General features: G+C 36.9%; 1 protein-coding gene across 5 annotated transcripts in view; it reads left to right on the forward strand.

Annotated features, from left to right (window-relative positions):
- Positions 1-24,635, forward strand: part of ANO3 (anoctamin 3) — a 372,891-nt gene that overhangs the window by 259,696 nt on the left and 88,560 nt on the right. For 4 of the 5 annotated variants that reach the window (XM_038569274.1, XM_038569275.1, XM_038569273.1 and 1 more), the window contains 3 exons: positions 11,819-11,919; positions 19,185-19,229; positions 24,163-24,294. In XM_038569274.1, coding sequence (XP_038425202.1) covers positions 11,819-11,919; positions 19,185-19,229; positions 24,163-24,294 — 278 coding nt within the window. The remainder of the gene's footprint in view (positions 1-11,818; positions 11,920-19,184; positions 19,230-24,162; positions 24,295-24,635) is intronic. The other variant, XM_038569276.1, reaches the window with a different exon arrangement.

Raw genomic sequence — 24,635 nt, forward strand, 5'->3', positions numbered from 1 at the left:
CTATTTTTACGATTTTAAAAATTGAAGAAGTGATTATGCCTACATAAAGCACAAAACCTGCGAAAAGAAAAATGCTGAAAGAAAAGGCTGCCAAGCCGTCAATGTCTGGTTTCAATATTGGACTGTGAAGGAGTTCCTTCTCAATCCTTTTTTTTTTAAATACTTTTATCACTTTTTTCAGACCTTATTTTTTGTTAAGGGCCATTTTAGGACCACAGCAAAACTGAGAGGAAGGCACAGAGATTTCCAATGCTGCTCCTGCCTCCCCACATTATCCCCTATTATCAACTCCTCTGGTGGTACATTTGTTACAACCGATGAACCTACATGGACTCAGTATCATCGTCCAGAGTCCGGTAGCGTTCACTCTTGACGTTGTACATGACGTGGGTTTGGGCAAATGTATAAGAATTTATCTACCCGGGTAAATGTATCTACCCGATAGTATGCAAAGTATTTTCATTGCTCTAAAAATCCTCTGTGTCTTCCCTGTGCACATCTCCGTGAACCTCAACTCCTGCCAACCGTGACCCTTGTACTGTCTCCATAGTTTTTCTGGAATGTCGTGTAGTGGAATCGTACAGTTTGTAGACTTTTCAGGCTTGGCGTCTTTCACTGAGTGGTATGCACTTAAGGATCCTCCATGTCTTTTCATGGTTTTATAGGTCATTTCATTTTAGTGCTGAACACTGTGCCATTATCTAGATGCACTGCAGTTTGTTTATTCATTCCCCTGCTGAAGGACATCTTGGTGGCCTCCAAGTTTTGACGGTTATGAATAAAGCTGCTTTAAACATCTGTGTGCAAGTTTTTGTGTGGAAGTACATGTTCAGTTTATTTAGGTTAATACCATGGAGTGGTATTGCTGGATCCTATGGTAAGACTATGTTCATTTTTGTAAGAAACCTTCAAAATGTCCTCCCAAATGGCTATACCATTTTGCCTTTCCACAGCAATGAATGGAGAGATCCCATTGCTCCCATTCCTCACCAGCACTTGCTGCTTCCAGTATTCCAGATATTGACCATAGTAGGTGTATAGTGGTAGCTCTTTTTTTTTTTTAATTTCCATTTTCTTGGTGTATGATGTACAGCATCTTTTTGTATGCTTCTCTGCCATCTATATATCGTGTTTGGTGAGGTATCTGTTAAGGCCTTTGAGTTGTTTGCTCTCTTATTGTTGAGTTTTAAGATTCTTTATATATTTTGAAATAACAGTTCTTTACCGGATGCGTCTTTTGCAAATATTTTCTTTCAGCCTGTTGCTTGTTTTCTCTCTCTTTTTTTTTTTTTTTGATATTGTCTTCCACAGAGCAGAACTTTTTGATTTTAAACAAGTCCAGGTTATCAATTTTTTTCCATGGGCTATACTCTTGGTGTTATATTTTGAAAACCATCCCTGTACCCAAGGTCATACAAGTTTTCTCTTATTTTATGTTTTAAGAGTTACACAGTTTTGCATTTTACATTTAGGTCATGATCCATTTTTTGCTCATTTTCTTAAAGGATATAAGGTCTGTGTTTAGATTTATTTAGTTTGTGCATGTGGATGTCCAGTTGTTCCAGCACAAGGTGTTTACAGAGACATTTTTTTCTCCATCATTTGACCTTTAATCCTTTGCGAAAGATCCGTTGACTCTCGTAAGTCAAGTTGATATTTATGTGGGTCTATTTCTAGGCTCACCATTCTGTTTCCTGTATCTACTTGTCTATTTCTTCACTAACACCACTACTGTAGCTTCATAGTAAGTCTGAAAGTCAGGTAGTGTCAGTCCCATTTGTTCTTCACCTTCAATATTGTGATGGCTCTTCTGGGTCTTTTTCTTCTCTGTAATCTTTATCACAAAATGACCTGTTGAAATTTTGATTGGCATCACAATTTTGATTTGCATCGAAATTTTGATTGGCATTGTACGTCTATAGATCAAGTTGAGAAGAACTGACATCTTGACAATATTGAGTCATCCTATCCATGAACATGAATTCTCTCTCCATTTATTTAGTTCTTCTTTGAGCTCATTAATAGAAATTTGTAGTTGTCCTTATATGCATCTTGTACATGTTTTCTTAGATTTATACCTAAGTAACTAGGTCTTTGTGGTGCTATTGTAAATGATATTGTGTTTTTAATTACAAATTCTACTCTCCATTGCTAAAAGAAAGCAATTAATTTCTGTATATTATCCTTTATCCTAAAAACGCTGCTTTCTGGTTTCTTAAGGTAGAATTTAGGTTATTGATTTTAAATCTTTCTTCACTTTTAATACATGAAATCAATGCTATAAATTTACACCTAAGCACAGCTTTCACTGTACTTAAAGTTTAAATAGTTTAAATCTGACAAATTGTATTTTCATTTTCACATAGTAGAAAAATTTTTTTTTCCCTCTGAAGATTTCATCTTTGCCCCGTGTGACATGTGGAAGTGTGTTATTGAATCTACATCTATTTTGAAATTTTCCAGTTATCCTTCTGTTACAGATTTCCAGTTTAATTCCACTGTGGTCTGAGAGCAGACATTGTAAAATTATTTCTATTCTTTTAAATTGGCTAAGATGTGGTTTATGGCCCAGGATATAATCTATCTTGTGAATGGTCCATATGAGTTTGAGAAAAATGTGTATCGTGCTGTAAATGAAGTAATTTTTAGATGTCAGTTATATCTATTTGATCAATGGTGTTGTTGAGTTCAACTATTTCCTTACCAGTTTTCTGCCTATTGGATCTGTCTATTTCTGAGAAAAGAATGTTGAAGTCTCCAACTGTGATAGTGTATTCATTTGTTTCTCCTTACAGTTCTATCAGTTTTTGCCCCACATAGTTTGACATTCTTATTAGATGCACACACATTAAAGATTGTTATGCCTTCTTGGAGAATTGGCTTCTTTATCATTCTGTGATGCCCTTCTTTATTCCTGGCTTTTCTTTTCTTGAATGCTTTTTTTTTTAAGTGTTCTTTAAAGGATGTTATTTTTTCTAGTGGCAATAAAACTACCAATGCTCAGTAGAAAAAAATGGAATATAGAATGGAGATAAAAGCATTTTTTGTAGTCCTTTGATAAAAAAAAAGTCTTGCTACTACTATATTTAAACCTCCAAGATCTTAGAAAAACACATATTAAACACATATTTATCACATTACAGAAAGAAAAAATCTTAATGTGAAAAATTAAAAATATAAAAATGTGCAAAATAATAAGTAAAGTTTATATCTGCTATCTCCCAAATCATAGCATTTTCTTTATTTATACCTCTGTTAATGCCTTGATTTTATCCTGCTGGGTGCCCTTCAGGATATTTTCTATGTATATAAATATGTACACATTTTTTGAGAAATTAGTCATGTTATGCATACTGTTCTACTACTCAAATCTGTCATTTAACAATATATTATGAATATCTTAAATTACCATTATATTTAGATCCAGCTCATCTTTTTTACTAGATGAAAAGTTGAGAAAAGATGAGAGTTAGCCATTCCCTTATTCAGAGAAAAATGTTAAATTAAGTATTTTGAGAGGCTCCTAAATTACTACAAGTGGGATTCAACTACTTTTCTAAAAACTGAGATGGACAAGGTGAAAAAATGATTTTTTTGTTTAAATATCTAGTTTGCTAATAAATGTTATCAGTGGAATAGAGTGCTCATTGGTACTTAGATATGTTATTGGAGCCCCCCTTCTTTTTCCCCACAGGATGGCTCCTGTGATTAGTCTTCTAAGAAACACTATTAGGGAATACTGAACTGTAATGTGAGGTGGCCCTAGAAAACTGATGTGTTTATATTTATTAATACTTTTAAATATATATAAAATGACAGTACACTGCCTTGATTCTTTACAAGGTAAGGATTTATTCACACACTGCCTACTGTTATAGAATTGGGCAAGTTAAATTCTGGTCTCAAATTCTATTGACTCCTTTAATTGTGTTTCCTTTTTTATGTCTCTTCTGGGAATTTTAACCCAGAATATCCATATCACTGGACTAATTCAACCAATAAATATTACAAAAAGCTTATGAACTCGGTCTTGTGATAAGATTTTATTTCCCTATGATTTCTTCTCTATAGAAACAACTATTTCCTCATCTGTTCCCAGAACAATTTATACATACGTTCTATTATAATATTGGTAGTTATTTTGCTCACATATCTCCAATTATTAATTAATTCAGCAAATGATCTTAACAGGTACTATGCAAGCTATTGAGTAAAGTAGACCTCATCCCTGCCTTCATTGAACTTACACTACATATGAGTCAGTCTTTCATAATTTCAAACTGTGAAAAGTGACCGAAAAGAAAAATAAATGATGCTAGAATGACTTATATCAAGGGCAGTGATCTAGTCTGAAGGGTGAGGGAAGATAAGAGGAAGGTAAGACATGAAATTTTTTTTAAGATTTTTTATTTACTTATTCATGAGAGACAGAGAGACAGAGAGAGACACACAGAGAGAGGCAGAGACACAGGCAGAGGGAGAAGCAGTCTCCATGCAGGGAGCCTGACGTGGGACTCGATCCCGGGTCTCCAGGATCACGCTCTGGGTCACTGAGCCACCCAGGCTGCCCAAGAGGTGAAATTAAAGAAATAAACGTTGACGTTTGAAAATGGATAGTACCTAAAATAAATCAAATAAAAGGGCTAGATGTGATTTTTCAGCACTGACTGCACATTATAATCACCTGGGGATCTCTTAATGCCAAACCCCATTATAACAGGAATCAGTTGAATATTATGATGGTTGTGGGATGAAGGAAACTGGCATTTTTCAATACCAGAATAAAAGCATGTATGATCTGGAAGGAAGTGACCTAAATGAAAAGGAGTCCATCGTGGGAAGATAAGGGGGCAGACTGCTATCTGCAGAAGGAAGAGCCAAAAGAAAACTACTTTTGACAGAAGAAAGCTAATTTGGGGAGAAAATGAGATGGGATTATGAGAATAAAGATCACAGGCCAGTGATTGACAGAGCTTTGAGAAATACAAATAAAAAATGTTTGAAATTTGTATTAGAGCCTAATGAGAAGACTGAACTGAAGCTTAGTACTTTAGTCCTTAGAACATAAATGGTAAAAAAAAAAAAAAAAAAAAAAGAACAGAGATGGTAATATAAGCCTTGTATTAGGATGACACCACTAGAGAGAATGAGAGGAAAAAAATGAATCTAAGAGTGAACCTGTAAAAGGCAGGAGGGGAGAGGAGACACCTGAAGGTGTTGGAGGTAGGTGGAAGGGCCAGAGATGAGGGGTCACAGGGCAAATACAGCTGGGAGGTCCAGGAAGACAAGAAGGAGGCCCCTTCCAATGGAGGTTGTGGAGATCTTTGGTGAAAACAATGAGAATCATCATTCTGAGGAGATGGACATGTAAGCAAGATGGACATGGGTTGAAGAGTGACTAGGCACCAGCAGTAAATGTCATCAGCACGCTGTGCATGGGAGGGTGAAGAGCAATAGCCAGCAAAGGGAGAGAGCTCTCTGAGATTTCCCTGGTCTCTCTCTTTCTTTCTTTCTTTCTTTCTTTCTTTCTGGAGCGGAAGGAGGGGGGGGAGGGAGGAGGGAGTCTTGATGTCTTTCGAGGAGGAGGATGGAGGAAGGAGGGAGGGAGGGAGGGGTGGTGTGGGGAGGAGGCGTGAGGTGGTAGGTGGTGATGGGGGAGGGTGCTTTTTTGGAGGGGTCTGAGGGGGCGTCTTTCTTTCTTTCTTTCTTCTTTCTTCTTTCTTTCTTTCTTTCCTTCATTATTCCTTATCACTTTCTGTCCTTTCTTCCTTTCTTCCTTTCTTCTTTCTTTTCTTTCTTCTTATATGAGATGCTTAAACGACGATGGCGAAGATCCAAGAAAGAAGGGTGGAGTCGGGGGGAAGCATGAGCAGATGGAAAAGAAAGGACTTGGGACACAAGGACACAGAAAATGAAATTGTGAGCCTGTCAGCAAGTATCAGACTTGTTAGCTGAAAAAACAGGAATATCCCTTAGGGAACGAGCCCCCAGTTTTTAAATTTACATTCACTAGAGCTAAGCACGGAGTCTGGCGGAGAGTAGGCCTCCAGTCCTCATTATATCACAGGTTGGTAAGGACAGTTTCCAGATGATCCCATCATCAGCAGATGATGATAAGGCCATATTTGAGTGGATCGGTATGTGATCTGTGACTGTGTTTGTTCCATGTACATTTCTAGATCATATGAGCAATTTGGCTTGCTAGACTTACTCTCATGAGCCACCGCATTGTTTTCTTGCAGCTCTCTGCCCCCAGCTCACGGAGGGTGACTTTGTAAAAACTCAGTTTTTGTACTTCCTCTTCTCTCGAGAGTGAACGTTCTACTTCTTGGGAATTTTGGATGGAATAATTAAATAATAATGTGAAGTGTGAAGGCGGTGGGTGTTTTGTTCCCTCCAAAAGGCCTGCCTTCATCAGAGCTAACAGAATAGCGGCAGATTGGGAGCTTTTGATTCCAAGGGAGAAAGTAATCTTTCTCCCTGGCAACACCATCCCTTCACCAACCCCTTGCTCAGTAGCTGCGAGAAAATGAAACTACTTTTGTTTTGTTTTAAGTAGAGGTATAACAAAAGAGAAATTAAGTTGAGGAAGTTCTAAGAGAAGACAGTTCATGCTGCTTGAAAAAGATCTATATATATTTAAAGTTAAGACATACAGAATTAGAAATGTTCTAGCTGTATGTGCACTTAGCTTGACATTTCACTCGTTGATGGTAAAATTAATGTAGCAACATCCTTCTAAAGCATCTCTTTTATTTAAGTGTATTCGATTTTTTTCACATCTTAAAGGTTGACAGGAATGAATTAATAATCAGTGCTATGCCAGCTATTCATGATGCTAATTTGAATTTTGACATAGCACCTCTCCCAGAATAATTTTGGTTTATTCGCGTTCTCGTTTCCATCATCTCTTGGTGAGGGACAAGTTACAAGGAAGGTGTATTTAAAATAAGTTAACCCACACATTCATCCATTCAACAAACGTTTAGTGAGAGACTACTACGTGCTCAGCATAGCACGGGGTGTTTGGTATACACATTGAATAGAATGAAGATCCCTTCTTTCAAGGCACTTACATAAATCAATAGTTTGACTTATTAGAAGGTAGTAAATACTAGAAGGAAAAGGATAGGCAGTGAGAAAGATGGGGCAAGGACAGGCAAGTTGTAGCAAGCGACCAAATGATAAGAAGTAGGACGAGTAAGGGGTAAAGTAGTAGGAGAGGGTGGTTAGCGAGATACTGAGTGTGACATTATATAAAAGGCTGTGTGGGTCACTGAAAACACTTTGGCTTTCCCTCTGAATGCAATAAGGTTCTGAGAAGTTATATGATCTGAGTTATGTTTTAAAGAATCACTCTGGCCATTATGCTATGAATAGATTTTTTTTAAAAGATTCTATTTATTTATTAATGAGAGACACAGAGAGAGAGGCAGAGACACAGGCAGAGGGAGAAGCAGGCTCCCTGCAAGGAACCCGACATGGGACTCGATCCCGGGTCTCCAGGATCACACCCTGGGCCCAAGGCGACGCTCAACCACTGAGCCACCCAGGCGTCCCTATGCTATGAATAGGTTACTGGGGACAAGAATGTAAGCAAAGGCTATGTTGGGCAGCACTATAGGAATCTTGGCCAGAGATGATGATGGCTTGGATGAGGGTGAGAGTTGTGGGGAGTGATCGTAATATAAAGTAAAACAAATCAAGGTTGTCCTAGTATAAGGTAAAACAAATCAAGAACCGTCTGGTAGTATGAAACCCCAGCTCTGCTGCTGTGGACGTGGAATCTTCAAAGGCCTCTCCCAACACACGTGTCACTCACACTTCCTTCATGCTGTGACTGTTCTCTGGCAACCACCATCCTAGGCTTCAGGCACCGAGATGCTCTGAGAGAGAATGAGACGGCCACGCATACAGGGAATAAGGTCCAGCTCCTGAGAAACCTTTTTTTTTTTTTTTTTTTTTTTAAGCTGAGAAACTATTTTTCGTCCCAGGAGCTGTTGGTTCCACAACAGAGATCCCTGCTTTCATACTCACGGGAACCATTGGAAGGAACACAATGTTCAAACATCGGGGCATTTTTCAAAGGCTTGTTATTTGGTCTTAAATCATTCTACATGTAGAGTGCGTCAGTCTGCTATAGATTGTTTTTTTTTTTTTTTCCAGTGTCTAGACTCCTTTATTTTCAAAGAGGCCTCTCTTCCAGATTCTGAGGAAAATGAATACTAGAAATGTTTTCTATAATCTTGAGGGCATCATTTTCTTTCTCTTTGATTAACTGCTGAAAAAGAGCCCACCTCTCCCTAGGAACAAGCAATAACATACGGGTATAGAACATTTTAAATACATATCAAGGAAGATACATCTTCCAAAGAGACTATAGTCTATAGAAATAGTTTTATTACGACTTCTATCCAGGATATGTTACTGGGATATACAAATCTATAATTCTTGTATACAATATAATATTGTATATTTAATTTGTAATATTTTGTAAAATATTGCAATATTTAATATTTAATTCTTCTATCACTTGGTTCAAATCACTCTAGAGTTTTCTGCAAATATAGCTTGTTACTGGTTTTTATGACTCAAAAGGCCCATTATTGAAGGCTTACAAAGCCAAGGGATAAAGAGGAGTCTGGTAGCTGTTTACTAAGAAAAAAGAGAAAGACAGTCAGTGAGAGAGAAAAATTCTTGTGAAGTTTTGAAATTAGCCATAATTTTGGCTCAGGTCTAATTGAAGAAGCACACTCTGGACAGAGAATGAACAACTCTGGATACTCTGTTTCACTTGGGTAGTTTATATGTCTAGTCGCTCATAACACTCTTAACGGCTCTGAATTAAGATCATTGTCTCCATTTCTCAGGCAAGAAAACAAGATGAGAGAGTTAGGTAATTTCCCCAAGTTCACAGAACTAAGTAAATGATGAATGTGAAATGTGTACTTAAGTCTGGGATTCTGAATACTATGTTCTCTCTACCATGCCATGTGATTTCCTCTAAGTAGACAGTTAAGATTGAAGAAATTTAAACTGTACTTGGTAAGCAAGAAGGAAAGTCCGTTAACACCCAGTTGGCCAACACCATGATCTCAAAAGGAGGATCTTTGTTATCAATTTGAATATAAGGATTTTTGTATGGTAAAGCAAGAAAGACTCTTAAGACATGAAATTCTTCTTTCACTTGCCTCAGTGAAGGAGTTATTTAAATGTCTATTTTTTTTATGTTTCAGAAAGATTTTCTTGATTCTATCACTCCTGCCCAGAAACCTTTCTTAAAAAAAAAATTAAATTAAATTTAGTTAACGTATAGTATAATGTTAATTTCAGGGGTAGATTTAATGATTCGTCAGTTGCATACAATACCCAGTGCTCATCCCATCACGTGCCCTCCTTCGTGTCTGTCACCCAGTTACCCCATCCCCCACCCACTTTTCCTCCAGCAACCCTCAATTTGTTTCCCATAGTTAAGAGTCTGTTAAGGTTTGCCTCCCTCCTTTTTTGTCTTATTTTACTTTTCTTTCCCTTCCCTTCTGTTCATCTGTTTTATTTCTTAAATTTCACATATGAGTGAGATCATATGATATTTGTTTTTCTTTTCTGACATATTTCACTTACCATAATACCCTCTAGTTCCATCCACATTGTTGCCAATGACAAGATTTCATTCTTTTTGATGGCTGAGTAATATTCCATTGTGCATGTAGACCACATCTTCCTCATCCATTCATCAGTTGATGGATACCTGGGCTCTTTCCATAGTTTGGCCATAGTGGACATGGCTGCTATAAATAGTGGAGTGCATGTGCCCCCCACCTCCGTTCAAATCACTATTTTTGCGTCCTTTGAATAAATACCTCATAGCTGCACAGAAACCTTTCAACCAGTCTGTAATAGTCGCTAAAAAGAATCTAGAGATAACATCATAATCGTTTTCTTTCTCTCTTCTAGCTAGGTAAAAAATGTATTTTTAAACAAATAGTTGTTTGAATTAAGGCCCATTTAAAAAATTCTACACATTATTTTCTCCATCATAGCTAATGTTTATGACGTTGGTCTAAATTCAAAGGCCTATTGATATTTAACACATCCTGTATCTTCTTTAGTCATGGTCAATTTTATTCCCACATTCTTTACCTGTAATTTAAAACAAACATATTTGAAGTAAGAAAGCTCTTTGGAAATTGTACTTGTGTAAAAGCATCTTTTGTTATGTTTCCTGTGATGATTTGCAAAATACGTGTATCTCATTAAACTATAAGGCAAAAAGTAATCCATATTCCAAAATTTTGGAAATTAATTTACTAAATTTACCTTCTTGGATATTTTAAGCAAGTATATGCATATTAAAGTATCTCACAAGTCCTCTAGTGAGAAACCCCAAATTTTCTTGACCATGAGATATCTTGCCTCTTTTTTCATAGTACTCTGTGGAATAAACTTTAGCAAATGCTGGTCTGTGGAAGTGTCTGACTTACAACCATGATGCCCTCTATATCTGAGTATTAATCAGATGATTGTCCTATGGTGTTCTAATAATACTTTTTTAAAAATATTAGTGATACAAACTTGAAATATTATTCTGCTAAGCTTATGAAAGTAGCCACACCTAACATATAGGGCTTTGTGAATATAGGGATATAAAACTATAAAACTGTACAGTTTAATTGTAAAATATTTATGATTTTAAATTAAACTGATAGATTTCTTCTATACTTTTGCACTTTTGACACCGTTGCGTTTCTTGAGAAGTTCTATCTAGCTGAATTTTTACTTGAACAATGTTAACCAAATGGAGACCAGCTGTGTATAGCTTGGCAGGCATGCCTAAGTGTAAGCAACAACTGTGGTTGTTCCTTTACATATGTTCAGCATCTCTATCCCCTTGTAGGATAAGCTCTGTGGAATTCACTGCTAGAATAGTCACAAACATCCTCCTCGCTGTATGGGCCTCCAATAGTATAGGAACTTGAGAAAATAACTGTCTAGGCTTTTAAAAATACAGAACATGACCATAAATGATATATAATGCCAAACTAGTCCATTATTTAGTTACCTATTTTAGACTAGTTGGCCACATCTAAGAATCTTAATAATTATCTTATTCAGAAACATAGCTGATTCTCTGTTAGTAATATGAACAAAATATTCAGAACAATGGAATCCAATTCTAGGAATTCTTAAGAATTAGAATTTTGCTAAAAGTCCCATAAGTAATTGTGATGCACACTTAATTCTGCTTAAAAGCCTTTTGTGTGGATCAAAGATGCTTAAATTCTTAGAGACTGAAAGATTAAAGTAATTGCAAATTTGATAGCACTGTAAGGTCATGGACTTGTATGATTTATATTCCATTTTTTCCCAGGATTTTCATAGGACCTAGCAGGTTGTAGGTACTCTGTAAAGCATGCTAGAAGAATAAGTGAATGAATCAATGAATGGCTAGTGGCAACTGTCAGTGTTTTCTGTTCCCTCTGAGCAGGATCATGATAAAGTTCCCAACAAGAATAACTTCAGATTCCTAACTGGCTCATGATTTTTCTGGTTGGAAATCTGGATCTTGATAACAATCAATGTTAAGAAAATGCACTAACTTGTATGGTGATTATTCTTGTATTGCAATGGCATTCTTACATTTCTATGAAGATTGTTCTGTATTAAGAACTTTTATTCATATAAATCCCCCTTAAATCAATGACAATGATTTATGTGGAGACAAGGTGACAGTGTTTTTTGCTTTCAAATCACAGTGTGGTGTGATGATATCATCAGCTCTGATTCTAAATAACCGTGCCTACCTTTCTATCCTTTGCAGCCAGCTGTCGCAAACTCTGATATCATGTTTATTAAAATTCACATTCCATGGGACACACTGTGCAAGTATGCAGAGAGGCTAAATATCAGGATGCCCTTCAGGTACTTTCAAATTTTACTTCATTCTATCTCAATGTAATTAAGATGAATCCGTTGTTTTTTCTTTTTTTTTTTTTTTTTTCTTTTCAAAACTTCAGAGCAATAAATGTAACTCTTTCTACAGAGCTGCTTCTTCCAAATGTTAGAATATCTTGGACACTTTTTTTTTCCTTCTAATATGTTTACCAAATGTGATAAACCTTGCGGTCCCTTGGATGTTTTATGCCATTTTTAGGTGGACTTGCCAAGAGGGAGGGAAAAACGGTTGTTTTCGGAATTTGACTTACAGTTCCCAAGATTAGTCTCAGTTCTTATTCCATATGGGTGGTAAAAACTCTTCTGTCTCTGTGGAAGGCAGGAAGTGTGTGTAGCGTCCATTTGTGAACAAATGCAGTGATTCTCTTGGCATAGCAGTCAGCAAGAATCATTCCTTGCCGTTCAACTACATGGTTTCTTAGCTCTGTCCTCAGCACCAGAGGATACATAGGAATGGGAGACCCACTCAAAGATTTTTCCATTTTTCCTATAGACAAAGATTGAATAGACATGAGTTTCCCTCTGTTGTGTATCTTGTGTTATATGCAGAATTATCACTTCCTCCATGTGGAATTCAATAGTGTTCCTACTGTGTGCGAAGAGATAAGGATTATGTACCTTTGAAGCTCAGTGTGTTTCACCAGCTGATAAGAGGGTTTAAAAAGAGTAACAAGATACTGAGTAAAAGAGCCTCTAAATAGTGATTGTGAATGTAAGAGCACAATTCGAACATAACAGAGAAACATCTCAGACCTGGTAGCTTGGAAGAGGCCAGTTCTGGTAAGACTGCTGACAAGTCTTCCGGTTCCATGGTATTCAAGATAAAATATGAGATAGTGGTCCCATCTTTCTAGTCACTTGAAAAACCCCAGGCTTTGAAAGATGCAACCACAGCCATTGTCCACGAAACAGAAATTGATGAAGCATTGGCAACTACCGAGGAATCTACAGACAGTATTAGAATTGAATACCTAATTAGCTTGTATTCAAACCTAAGAGTTTAAAAGTTCTCTTTAAAAATGATATTTAGGAGATAAGCAAATAAAACCTCAAAAAGCTTGGCAAAGAATAGTGGTAATGACAAAATATAAAGCAAAAGCTGATAAAGGAAAGAAAAGTCTAATCCTTCAGCACCTTATACAAATGATAAGTTACCTAAGAGGACCCGAAGTCGGTATGTTTCTATGAAACGTGGTTCTTAAAAGAAGAAAATAAGGGCCTATGAGATGTTATGTGTGTTATGATTAACTAGTGTGAGGTCTGCAAAGGACTGCTTTCAATTCAAGGCATTATATCGAACTAAGCTAGAGAGCACAGCTGGGTAAGTATACACTTGCACTAGTCTGTACATCCCTTCACTTCTGAGCAATTCTTCCCTAGTGACAGCATGTCACTTTCTAAGAAGTCTTGAAATACTTACTTGGGACTTATTACAAGGTGATAACAGGGGAACTTTTGCCATTTACTCTGTCCAATTTCTTCTTGCTTGGATTGTACCTATTCATGGGGCACAGAATCATGCAGAATTAAAACTGTGATAAATTTTAACCTACAAAATTAGTGAAGAATTTTATAAGAGGTGACATTCAGACATTTCACAGATATGGTAAATAATCAGATTTGTTTATTTATGGTTCAAATCAAACTTCATAAAATATTCTGAAACTCAATTTGGAAGTGTTTGTTTTCCTGTGAGCCTTAAAACCTTTTATACCCTCCACTTTTATCTTAATAAGATAATTGAAAAATGTGCAGAAACATTCCCTGAAGTATTACTTACAATTGTGGAAAATGGAAATACCTCCTATGTTCTACAGTAGAGGAGTAAATTAGAATACACCTCTCGCAACAAAATATAATTTACAAAATGAATGGGTATAGGATTTCTTAATGATTTGGGGAAATAATAAATAATAAAATTTAAAGTTATATACATTATGATACATAATTTCTAACGGTACGAAATGCATAGAAGTGAAATAGGAATAAAATAGAGTATGCTAAAAATAACTGCTGATAGGTGCAATTGTAGGTACCTGTTATTTTATTCGTATTGAAAAAAATATCTGCGTTTAATAAATTCTAATTTGACTGCACGGGATACAAGGGAAGTATGACACTCAAGATGACCTAATTTCTGATATCAGAATTAAATTTCCCCCAAAATCTCCAAATGAATCTTAACTAATGAGGTGCCTCTATCCACCCCCCATCCTGTGATTTCACCATTGTTTCTAAAGAGTTGTAATTAAATTCATGGACAAACTAATTTCCTTGTAGATCTAAAAAAGAGGAAACCCTTGGAGTCTATCACAAAGTGTCCCATTTCTATGGATTTCAGCATTCAGGTTCTGTTCGGACAGAGTGAACATTGTGTTAAAACATCTATCTCTTGGGAATCCCTGAGTGGCTCAGCCATTGAGCGTCTGCCTTCAGCCCAGGGCGTGATCCTGGAGTCCCGGGATCGAGTCCCGCATCGGGATCCCTGCATAGAGCCTGCTTCTCCCTCTGCCTGTGTCTCTGCCTCTCTCTCCTCTGTGTCTCTCATGAATAAATAAATAAAATCTTAAAAAAAAAAAAAACATCTATCTCATCAGAAAGGCTGCATATCATCCCCCTGACCTCCTCTGGACTTTAAACAAAACAGTCGTTGGCCAGGGGTCTAGAAGATTTTGTTCCTTTTGTGCTATACCCAAGGAGGAATTTGACACAGTTTGCCCTAGATCCCCACAAGCGGCGCTTGTTATGAACGGTGAAGTGATGCCTTCAGTGAAAGAACAAGTTATGATATAGTGTCAGTCTACATGTTTGCTTTACTGCAAGTATTTGACATTCGAAATTCAAAGATTTTTCTTTTTACCAATTCACTTTCAAAATATGTTCATCTGCAGCAGTCTACAGGGAAAAATCTTACAAAGACAATGGCATACTTTTCATATATGAAGACAGTTTACAATGTCATACTTTTCATATAGCTCTTTTCACCATCATGTTGGATTTTACTAAGTTTTAAAAATTGAAGTTCTGTTTGGAGCACATTGATCTCCTTTCTGTCATTGCCTTACTCTTATCTTTTCAGGCAAATTTTGAGAAACTCAGTGATAGACTGATCAGTACTCTCATAAATTTAATTTTTCTAAAAATATATCCTGAACTTACTTCCTTTGTTGCTTTTTCTTAGAAATTCATTAAAAATAAAAAACAAAAACAAAAAACAAAACACTAACAGTTCCCTTGCCAGATTGTGAATGTTCCTGGTTGATATGAATTAGAGCTTAGGTCTCCAGGCTGTATGCCATGGTGTTCTGACCTGGGATGACTTTTGAAGATGTTCTCTTCAGATAGATGTTTTTTTTCTTTTTCTTTTTTAGGATGATATTCTTTTTTTTTTTCTTCCTTGTAGATTGCATTTGAAAGCACGGTGCTGATACATCTAAGGAAAGAAATATGAAAGCCCTGAAGTGTGTGCAATTACTCTTCTTGATATTGTGGCTGAAATTTCTTCTTTATAATGTTTTTTTTTTATTTTTTTTAAGATTCATCTTTTTCTTGAGAGATAAAGAGTGCACACACGAGGGTGTGAGTGGGGGAGGGGCAGAGGGAGAGACTCCCAAGCAGACCCCCTGGCTGGGTGCGGAGCCTAACATGGGGCTCAATCCCACAGCCCTGAGATCAGGACCTGATCTGAAACCAAGAGTCCAGACATTTAACCAACTGTACCACTCAGGTGCCCCTCATAACATGTTTTTTTTTTTTAAATAATGTGTACATTTGCTGCATACTAAAACTTATGGAAAATGCCATTGAAATTCTCATGATTTAATAACATAAATACTAGGAAAGATGCAACATTTTCCAAAATGTATCAGAGGAATACTAGTTCCACAAGTTCTTAAGAGAAAGATATCCTGTGAGCAAATATGTTTCTGAATTTCTGAGTTAAACAGTAAGTTTATTTACTCTAGGAATTTTTAGAGAAGTGGTCCTCATTCTGCCTTTAGAATGCGTTACAGTCACCTGGGAGACTTAGTAAACATGAAGTTCCCTGGAGGCCTCTCCCCAGAGATTATGGCATCCTAATTCTGGGACAGAAGGTGTATAGATTTTTAACAAACATCCCACAGGATGCCGATGCAGATGGTAAAGAAATATTGTCTTAACAATTTTATTATTTTAATAATTTTGATCATTTTTATATATTCCAAGAGTTGGTTATACAAAGCACCCTTTCCATTTGATGGTGGGATTTTTTTTAATCTTAATATCTTTTATCTTTATCTTAATATGTTGGTGTTCTTGGGAAAACAGTTTGACAAATACTAGAACACAGAGTTTTCTTGGAACATTTTCCAGATCAGTTTAAATAATAGATGTAACATTAATTCCTTAGTAACTAACTTCTCATTTATTTCTAAGGAACACATGAAATTTGGCATAGCCATTGCCTCATAAAAAGAGAATGCTATACAAATATAAAGTGGCAAAGCTTTTCTATGATGGCCGATTCAGTTTCCAGTTGTCAACTGGTATCACATTTAAGAACATAAAATTAAAATATACAATAATAAAGACCTTAAATAGGAAAAACATATATCTCTTTCTAGGACAAGAGGTTTTAAAAGATTTATGCATAAAAAAACTTACACATGCTTGACTATCCCATATATTTATTCAGCATTGGAAACTACATATTAAATTTCACAAAGAAAAACTACAAATTTATTCAGAATAAGATATTAGTTATAACACTGCTTTGCCTGCAAATGGTTTCTCCTTACTGTATTAACATGATTCTTGAACATTTTATCTAAATCCTCTACTTAGATGTATGTGTAGAATTTTATATACCTAAATTTTCTAGCTATTGTCTTTTTTGATTATCATTCCAAAGTAAATATGGCCTACATATTAGACTTGATGTTTCAAAACTACTCAAGAAAATTTCAGAGGGTTAAAATGCTTCAGGGATCCCTGGGTGGCGCAGCGGTTTGGCGCCTGCCTTTGGCCTGGGGCGCGATCCTGGAGACCCGGGATCGAATCCCACGTCAGGCTCCCGGTGCATGGAGCCTGCTGCTCCCTCTGCCTGTGTCTCTGCCTCTCTCTCTCTCTCACTGTGTGCCTATCATAAATAAATAAAAAAAAAAAAATTAAAATGCTTCAAATTTTCTTATGTTTTCCCTATCAGCAGGGACCTAGCACATGTCTTCCACATTCCAGAAATATTAAGTTCTGCTTTCATTATTTTTCTTTTAATTCAAAGGTGGTTCCTAATTCTTCTTACCCTTTTCATATTAAAAGAGTCAAACATATATTAAGATGTTTCAGTCATCCCCTAGTTTCTCAGTTTGAGTTCCTTTTTCTTCTATTTTTTTTTTTTTAAGATTTTATTTATTTATTCACGAGAGACAGAGAGAGAGAGGCAGAGACACAGGCAGAGGGAGAAGCAGGCTCCATGCAGGGAGCCTGATGCGGGACTCGATCCCGGGTCTCCAGGATCACGCCCTGGGCCGAAGGCAGGCGCTAAATCATTGAGCCCCTCTGGAATCCCCTCAGTTTGAGTTTCTTAATAAGATTTTTAAACTTTTCCCACAAATACTTTAAACATAGCAGATTGCGGGGGGGAAGGGGGCTGATATTTTTTAAATATTAAGAATAATCCATCACAACTGAGATAAACTTAGACCAATTTTTTAATGCAAAGGACACTTCACTCAAAAAGAAAACAACATGGAAACAGACAGGCAGCCCAACGTATGAAATAGGCCCAATCTCCTATGGAAGATGGTCCGTGATCTGTTACATAATGATGACTAGTGCAAGACAGTCTGTGTAGAGGAAATTCAGGAAGAAGATTGGTTTATATTCCAATGGGGATTGAATTCTATATGCATACAAATTCCTGTATATTTGAAAAATGAAGGGGAGGGATTTTTAAATGAGTTTAGCATAGACATGGCAAGCCTTAAGATTCCATATTTGAATTTAGTATTGAGGTATGGCAGGGACAACTGAAAAAAATATGTTTTTTAGCAATATGACTAGTGTTTGCAGTGAAATATGGTAGTTCAGAAGGTTTTCAAGGTTTCTCAGCAATTAATAACACAGTTAGGACCAAATATTGATTGTCTAAACTCAGCTCTGCTTTCTAGATGCCACACAGGGAGGAATTTACTGATCCTCTGGAACGGGTTTTGATGGGTGGGGATAAAAAAGGCATTTTAGAAGAGACTATGAGATTTCTGAGCTCCAAAATGAGGACATGGTAAGAATCTTTTGGGAGGTGAATTAACCTCTGTCACAAATTTTTAGATTCTCCAAAATCAGACATGCTACACACCTGCTTAAAACATTCAATGTTTTTCATCCATTGTTTTTCATCTAAAACCTTAGAGTCAGTGGTATGACCCTTCATTATCTGTGCCATGTTCATCATCCCTGCCAGCTCTTTTATATCTATTTTCAACTTGCAATTCGTACTCCAGAGAGCACCAAAGTGGCTGCAGTTTCCTGAATCTTAAAATACTTGATGTTGCTCCATAACCATTTCATGTGCCACTACTTCTGTCAAGAATACCATGTCCCAAGTACCTTATTCAGAGGACGACTCCCACTCATGCTTCAAGATTCAACACAGATAACACATTGCTCTGGGAAGGTTTTCCTGACTCCTTTCTCCTTCTAGAAAAACTAATCGAGATCCCTTCCTAGGTACTTCCATAGCACTCTCTGTTTTTCCTGCATCATCACATTTTATTATAACTCTCACTTTTCTCCTCAACTGTAAAGCAAGTTATTTTTTCCCTAAATTTTTAATAGTTATACCTTAACAGAGCTTGCAAAATAATAAATATTTATTACATATGTCTTTAGATGGATAGAAATATAAATAAATGGATGGATGGATAGATGGATGGATGACTTCATATAACATATAAGCAAATAATCCAGTTAATATGCATTGTGTAGCAGAAGGCCAACAAAAAATGGAATTAAAAATCAAATATTCAAAAGTGTTCTATTGACTTATCCAGGTTTTTTGTTATTAGCAACTTAAAGTCTGAAATTAAGACAATGTACATCTAGAATTCTTACTATTACATTGACTTACTTCATGTCTTTCATGGATGTGTGGAAGTTAGAGGGTTAATATACTCACTATGATCAAATGTTGTCACTCACTGATTTCTCTTTTTCTCAAGTGACTCTCTTCAACTGTTTCTATTATTTTTCAGGAAAAAATGCTACTACACTGACCGGAGGAGCAAATCAATGGGCAGGTCAGTGGGTGATGTGTAATTTGTTTACAACCGATTTGACATTTGGGAAAAAGAAAAAAGAAAACATTCAATTACCCATATCAGCAGTTATAAATTTTAGGATGAAAAACTTTGTTGGTTTCTTCAAAGATTTCCAAGATGACTTATGCCAAATTTAACAATGTGAAAATCAGATAATCTCTTTTTTTTTTTTTTATTTACCATTTCAATTCCTACAATCCTCTTTTGATATAATGTTGTGACAGGAAGATTTTAATTGCAAGTTAGCATCTTAGGAAAGATTTTAATTTATAAAATAGTTATAAAACCAGGATTGATGAGCAGATGAGGACCCCCTAGAATAAAAGGAGAACAGACACAGCAAAACCCCTCTGGATCATTCCGTGTAAATCTCTCCTTTGACAGAGGAGGTCAAGGAAAGGCCAGCATCCAGAGTGATGAAGTGGTTTACCAAGGCCACACAGCATCTTTTGAATCCCAAGCCTACTCTTAGGTCACCAGCTGAGCTGCCTCTCTTTTCCGAATATTGAAAAGAAGCTGTTTTTCAAGAGCTTCATCCCAAAACTTCTCTTTACCTGTTGTGGTAACAGTAGCTGTGACAAAGGAATCAATCAAGCCAGAACCCTGAGACAGAAAAGACTCTCCCACCTGAATCACCTTGGCCCTGTTTCACTGAGGAAAATGAGCTTCCTAAAGCTCAAAAACACTAAAAACAAAACACTAAAAACAAAAAGGCTTCTATTTTTCTGCTCATTTCAAAAGAATTAATTAACAAAAGCAAAATATGATGGCGTGTACCCTACTGAATAATTCTGCAAGATGTTACCAGTCAGAAGGACACAAAACTAGAATCATGTAGTATGAACCTCAGAACATTTTAGGAAAGGATTTTATAAATCCAGTTCCTTACCACAGAGAGTGGCTGAATATAATTAGGAACTTTAGAATAGGAAAAAATTTGATTTTAAGAGAAGAGAATGTTGGTCTCTCTTAAACATTAAATTTAGATGTGGTAGGAACAGGTGACAAGAAAAGTAAATAATGGAGGGAAAACTTGAAATTAGAATTAATGCGAAAGAAATGAGTTCTTAAAAGTCATTGGGACAGATAATATATGAATTTATAACTGCAGAGGGTTCTGTTTGTTTTTCTCTGCATGTACCTGCATCATGTTTGATGGCATCGACAGAATGTCAGTGGGGTAGGTTCAGTGTGCTCCATAGAATGAGTGAGATTTTGCTACTGTAGAATTAGTGGGTTTTCTGATAAACAAGCATCTTTCTTCCAGAGACTTGTAGAGGGATAAGATCCTATAGACTAAAATAGCAAGAAATTTCTACATAATATTATGTAATCGCTTTAGAGTGCGCTTGTGTTTAGAATGCATGATAAACGTGTACATTAAATTGCAAAGAAAACACTTTTAATTTTTTCTATTTTGATCAAACTTAAAAATAAACTAGAGAACTAAACACTATATTATGTATCATAATGTTTTACTATCTTTGATGTTTATTATTTTTTCTGTTTACTTTCATGAAATGAAAATTCAATTATATGTTCCAAATAATCACTAAAATACCTGAAACGTTACTACAGCCTACCTCTTTACAGTTTACTTACGACAAATAGTTTTCTTTGGTCCTTGACTTTTTGGATGCAAACGGGAAGGGTAGCAAATAAATAGGAAGGGTATTTATAAAAGTATATGACATCATGAGCTGAGAAGAATGTCACGTTGTTTGCTTGAGTTTAGTTTCAATTAAGGAAATGCTTGGTTTTGATTTCCTTTTTTCTTTTTTTTTTTTTTTTAATTTTAACTTTGGAAAAAAGTTTAACTGTCTCCTCCTCCCCGTGTGTGTGTGTGTGTGTGTGTGGTGATGATCATCATTATAAAATTTTAAAACCTCATTTGTAGACAATTGGCAAGAGAGAAATGAAAGTCACTTGTGTGCACTTAGATTTTCCCTGTGCTTTTCCTCTCTTGAGGTGGGAAAGATGATTTGTGCATGGGTGTTTCGACCAGTAAACATTAGGTGATGTAAGGTACAGGCAATTCTCCAGCTGTTGAAGATGGTCATTTCTCCGGGCAGCTGTCGTTCTACTCCTGCTGCTGTCTATCATTTGTTGACAAAGCACTTTCACGTTCAGTTTTCCAATCATCCTCAAAATGACCCTCCAGGGCAGCAGAACACAGAATAACCGGTTTTGCTGACCGGGGAGAACCAGTGACTGTTGGCACCACTGTCTACTGGCCTCTTGCCTCATCCGCAGTATTTCACAGCAGCTTGGGTGGAGCTTGAGCCCTGACCACGTTCTTTTGGCTCTCCTCTCCAAGTTTCTTTTCAATTTCCATGGAATTCTCTGCTTTCCCTTGATTTTGCCCCAGCAGCGTAAAGCTCCATTAGAAGTCATCTTCACAGTATGTCATGAAATCTTGAGTCCACCAGATGGCCAAGGTGACAAGGATTTGCTGGAGTGTGGATCATGCATTAGGTTGTGTTGGTGACATGTTGGTGATACTGGTAGTAGACGGAGTAGCAATACTCTCTTTCCTTACGATTATTGTAAACCTTACTGAGTGCTCGCTGGGTGCTGAGCACTGTGGAGTCAGGCATTCCGTATATAGTTCTCAAAATAATCCCTTCCTTTAAGAGCTGAGAACATCGAATAAGAACCAAGGAAATTGAGTAATAACCCAGAACTTTGCATCCCATGATTCAAATCCAGGCCTGACCACATTTCACTATCAGAATCCTCTACTTCTCTGTAGAAAGTCCATATGAAAAAATCTAAATTATAAAATGTTTATTTCTGTAAAAAATCAGTGATGATCCGAAGCCCCTTTTACTGTTTAAATGTTCTTAAAATTTACCTCCGCTTCTAGGATGTTTGTACTAGTAGGTCAGCATTTCCTAAGTGCAGTCAAAAACATATCCTTTCATTTGATCCTTCTGGCACCTAGTAAGGTAAGACAGAATCATGTCCTCTTTCTAGAGATAAGGAACCTAAAGCTCAACGATTGAAAATGTTTGCCTCGATTTCAGTAACTGGCAAATTCAGTCTTGGAAGACTCCTCCTCCACCTCCTACCCCAGTGTTTTCCTCCCTGTGCCAAGTTTGAAAAGCAGGAGTGATGGCTAGCTCATCCATTCAGCGATTCATAAACATCTATACACTATCACTGAAATATGGAGATACTCTGTGATTTCTTCAGAGGTTTTTGTTATCATGAGAAGAAGCAAAATGAACACCTCAGATATTGCTGATTTATTATTTTAGGCTAGAAAGAAATGCTTGGGTCCCTCTAAAACCAAAAATGACTTGGCGTCTATTTAATAACCCATCCGGCAAAGGAAAGGTCCAGACTCTCCACATGCTAAACTGCCCGTCAGGAATTGATTATTATTTCAAGTTATGCATAGTAATTTTAGCATAATAGACTCAAGTGGAATAATTCCCAAGAGACACTATTAGCGGCCTGCACATTGCTCCACTAAATTTTTTAAAGTTTAAACAGAGTTGACCAAACAGACATGAAGATGCATTGTACTTGCCTAGGAAACTTTCTTATTCTGCTACTTTCATTCTTACTACTGCAGAAGAGGCCCAAATGGACAAAGATGGAATCTCATGAATGGCGTGTAAATATTGCAGTTTGGAGGGTTTTTTTTTTTTTAAGTAAAAATGCAATTATAATTACAGTTACTCAGAATTAAGTTTTCAGAATCAATCTCTTTCGTTTACTTGTTTTTCTTTGTAAAGTAAATATGATTCCAATCGGTATATACACTTAAGAACTGGGTTATGACCATAATCTAAAGCTGAGACCAAGGTATCGTGATATAAGATTTCCTGAAACAGTATCTTACTGTCATGTGCGTGGTGTCTGTACTAAACCCATCACTCAAAGTGCAGCCAGTGGATAGCAGCGCGGACATCCCTAGGAGCTGGTTAGAAATGCAGACTCTCAAGCCCCGCCCTCGGCCAACTGAATTAGCTTTTTAACCAGATCTTCAGATGATTCATGTGCCCATCAGATTCTTAAAAGTACTGCAAAGACTCTCTGCCTCTGTTTGTTAATAATCAAGTTTAAAATAAGACACCGAGGGCGCCAGGTGGCTCAGTCGGTTCAGCGTCTGACTCTTGATTTCCGCTCAGGTCGTGACCTCGGGGTCCTGAGATGGAGCCTTGCCTGGAGCCTGCGTGGGGTGCTCTCCCTCCCTTTTCCTCTCCCTCTCCCCGCCTTTTAAAAAATAATCTTTAAAAAATAAGACACCAACTTACAAGTCTCTAACAAAGTCAGTGTGTTTTTGTTGTTTTTTTGTTTTGTTTTGGGAGTGAGGAAACAGAGGCAAGAAGCTCAATAATATGTGTCACTTTGCACAGCCACTGTGGTGCCAAGCTGCCTCTGAACCTAGTTTTGCTTGACGCCAGGAGCCTTGGTGTTCCCATTGCAGCTGGGGCTCGCAGACCTGTTGAATAAGTGTGTAGTAGACATTCATTTCCTTTTGGTGTCCACTTGTAGAGCCACAGGGCTGTAGAGTTTTCAGGGAATCAGGGAATAATCTATAGCTACGTCTATAGGTATAAATACAGCCATGTGTGCACTCCCAACTTTGACCAGTGTGTCATACTGCTCTCATCGTTGGGTTCTTTCCTACCACCCTCTGTGTGCATGATGATCCTTCCACATGTTCTGCAAGGCTTTTCTCATAAGGATGACCTAGTTGCACTGGAAGAGCTTTCACAACCGCAGGGTTCGGTTTGTTTTGGAATTCATTCCCTTTGTGGTGTGGGAACAGGAGCAATGCTTGTGCATGGGTGTGTGTGTGGGGGGTGTGTCCTTTTGGAGCTCAGTTTACCGAACAGTAATGGAAGGTAGGCATTGCTCTGGAATGCAGCCTCACCTGGTTCATGTGACTTTGTTCCAGTGTACAAAATTATTTTAGAAGGATAAAGAAATGGATGGCCCAGAACCCAATGGTTCTTGACAAGTCGGCTTTTCCAAACCTGCAGGAGTCAGACTGCTATACCGGCCCCTTCAGCCGGGCCCGGATTCACCAGTAAGTTCATGTTCCTTTTTCTCCCACTGCTGGACGTGGTACTTTTCATTATCTAGGAGTTATTCATAGAATAAAGATATGTTGGAGCAGTTCCATTGTTTGCCAAATAAGTCAGAGAATGTATCATTTCATTAATTTTTTTGCACTTTGTTTATGAACAGTACTCAGTGAGCATTATTAATTCCTTATCAGATGATTTAGCAACAGTCAAAAAAATGAATAATGAATTGTAAACTCATGGGCTAATAGCCTAGAGTCCCAATTCTTTCAAAATAATTACAATGGTGCTAAATTACTCAGTTAAAGTAACAATAATGATAATAATAACAGGATTACTATTA

Source organism: Canis lupus, chromosome 21, assembly GCF_011100685.1.
Source record: "Canis lupus familiaris isolate Mischka breed German Shepherd chromosome 21, alternate assembly UU_Cfam_GSD_1.0, whole genome shotgun sequence".
NCBI classification, from domain to species: Eukaryota; Metazoa; Chordata; class Mammalia; order Carnivora; family Canidae; genus Canis; species Canis lupus.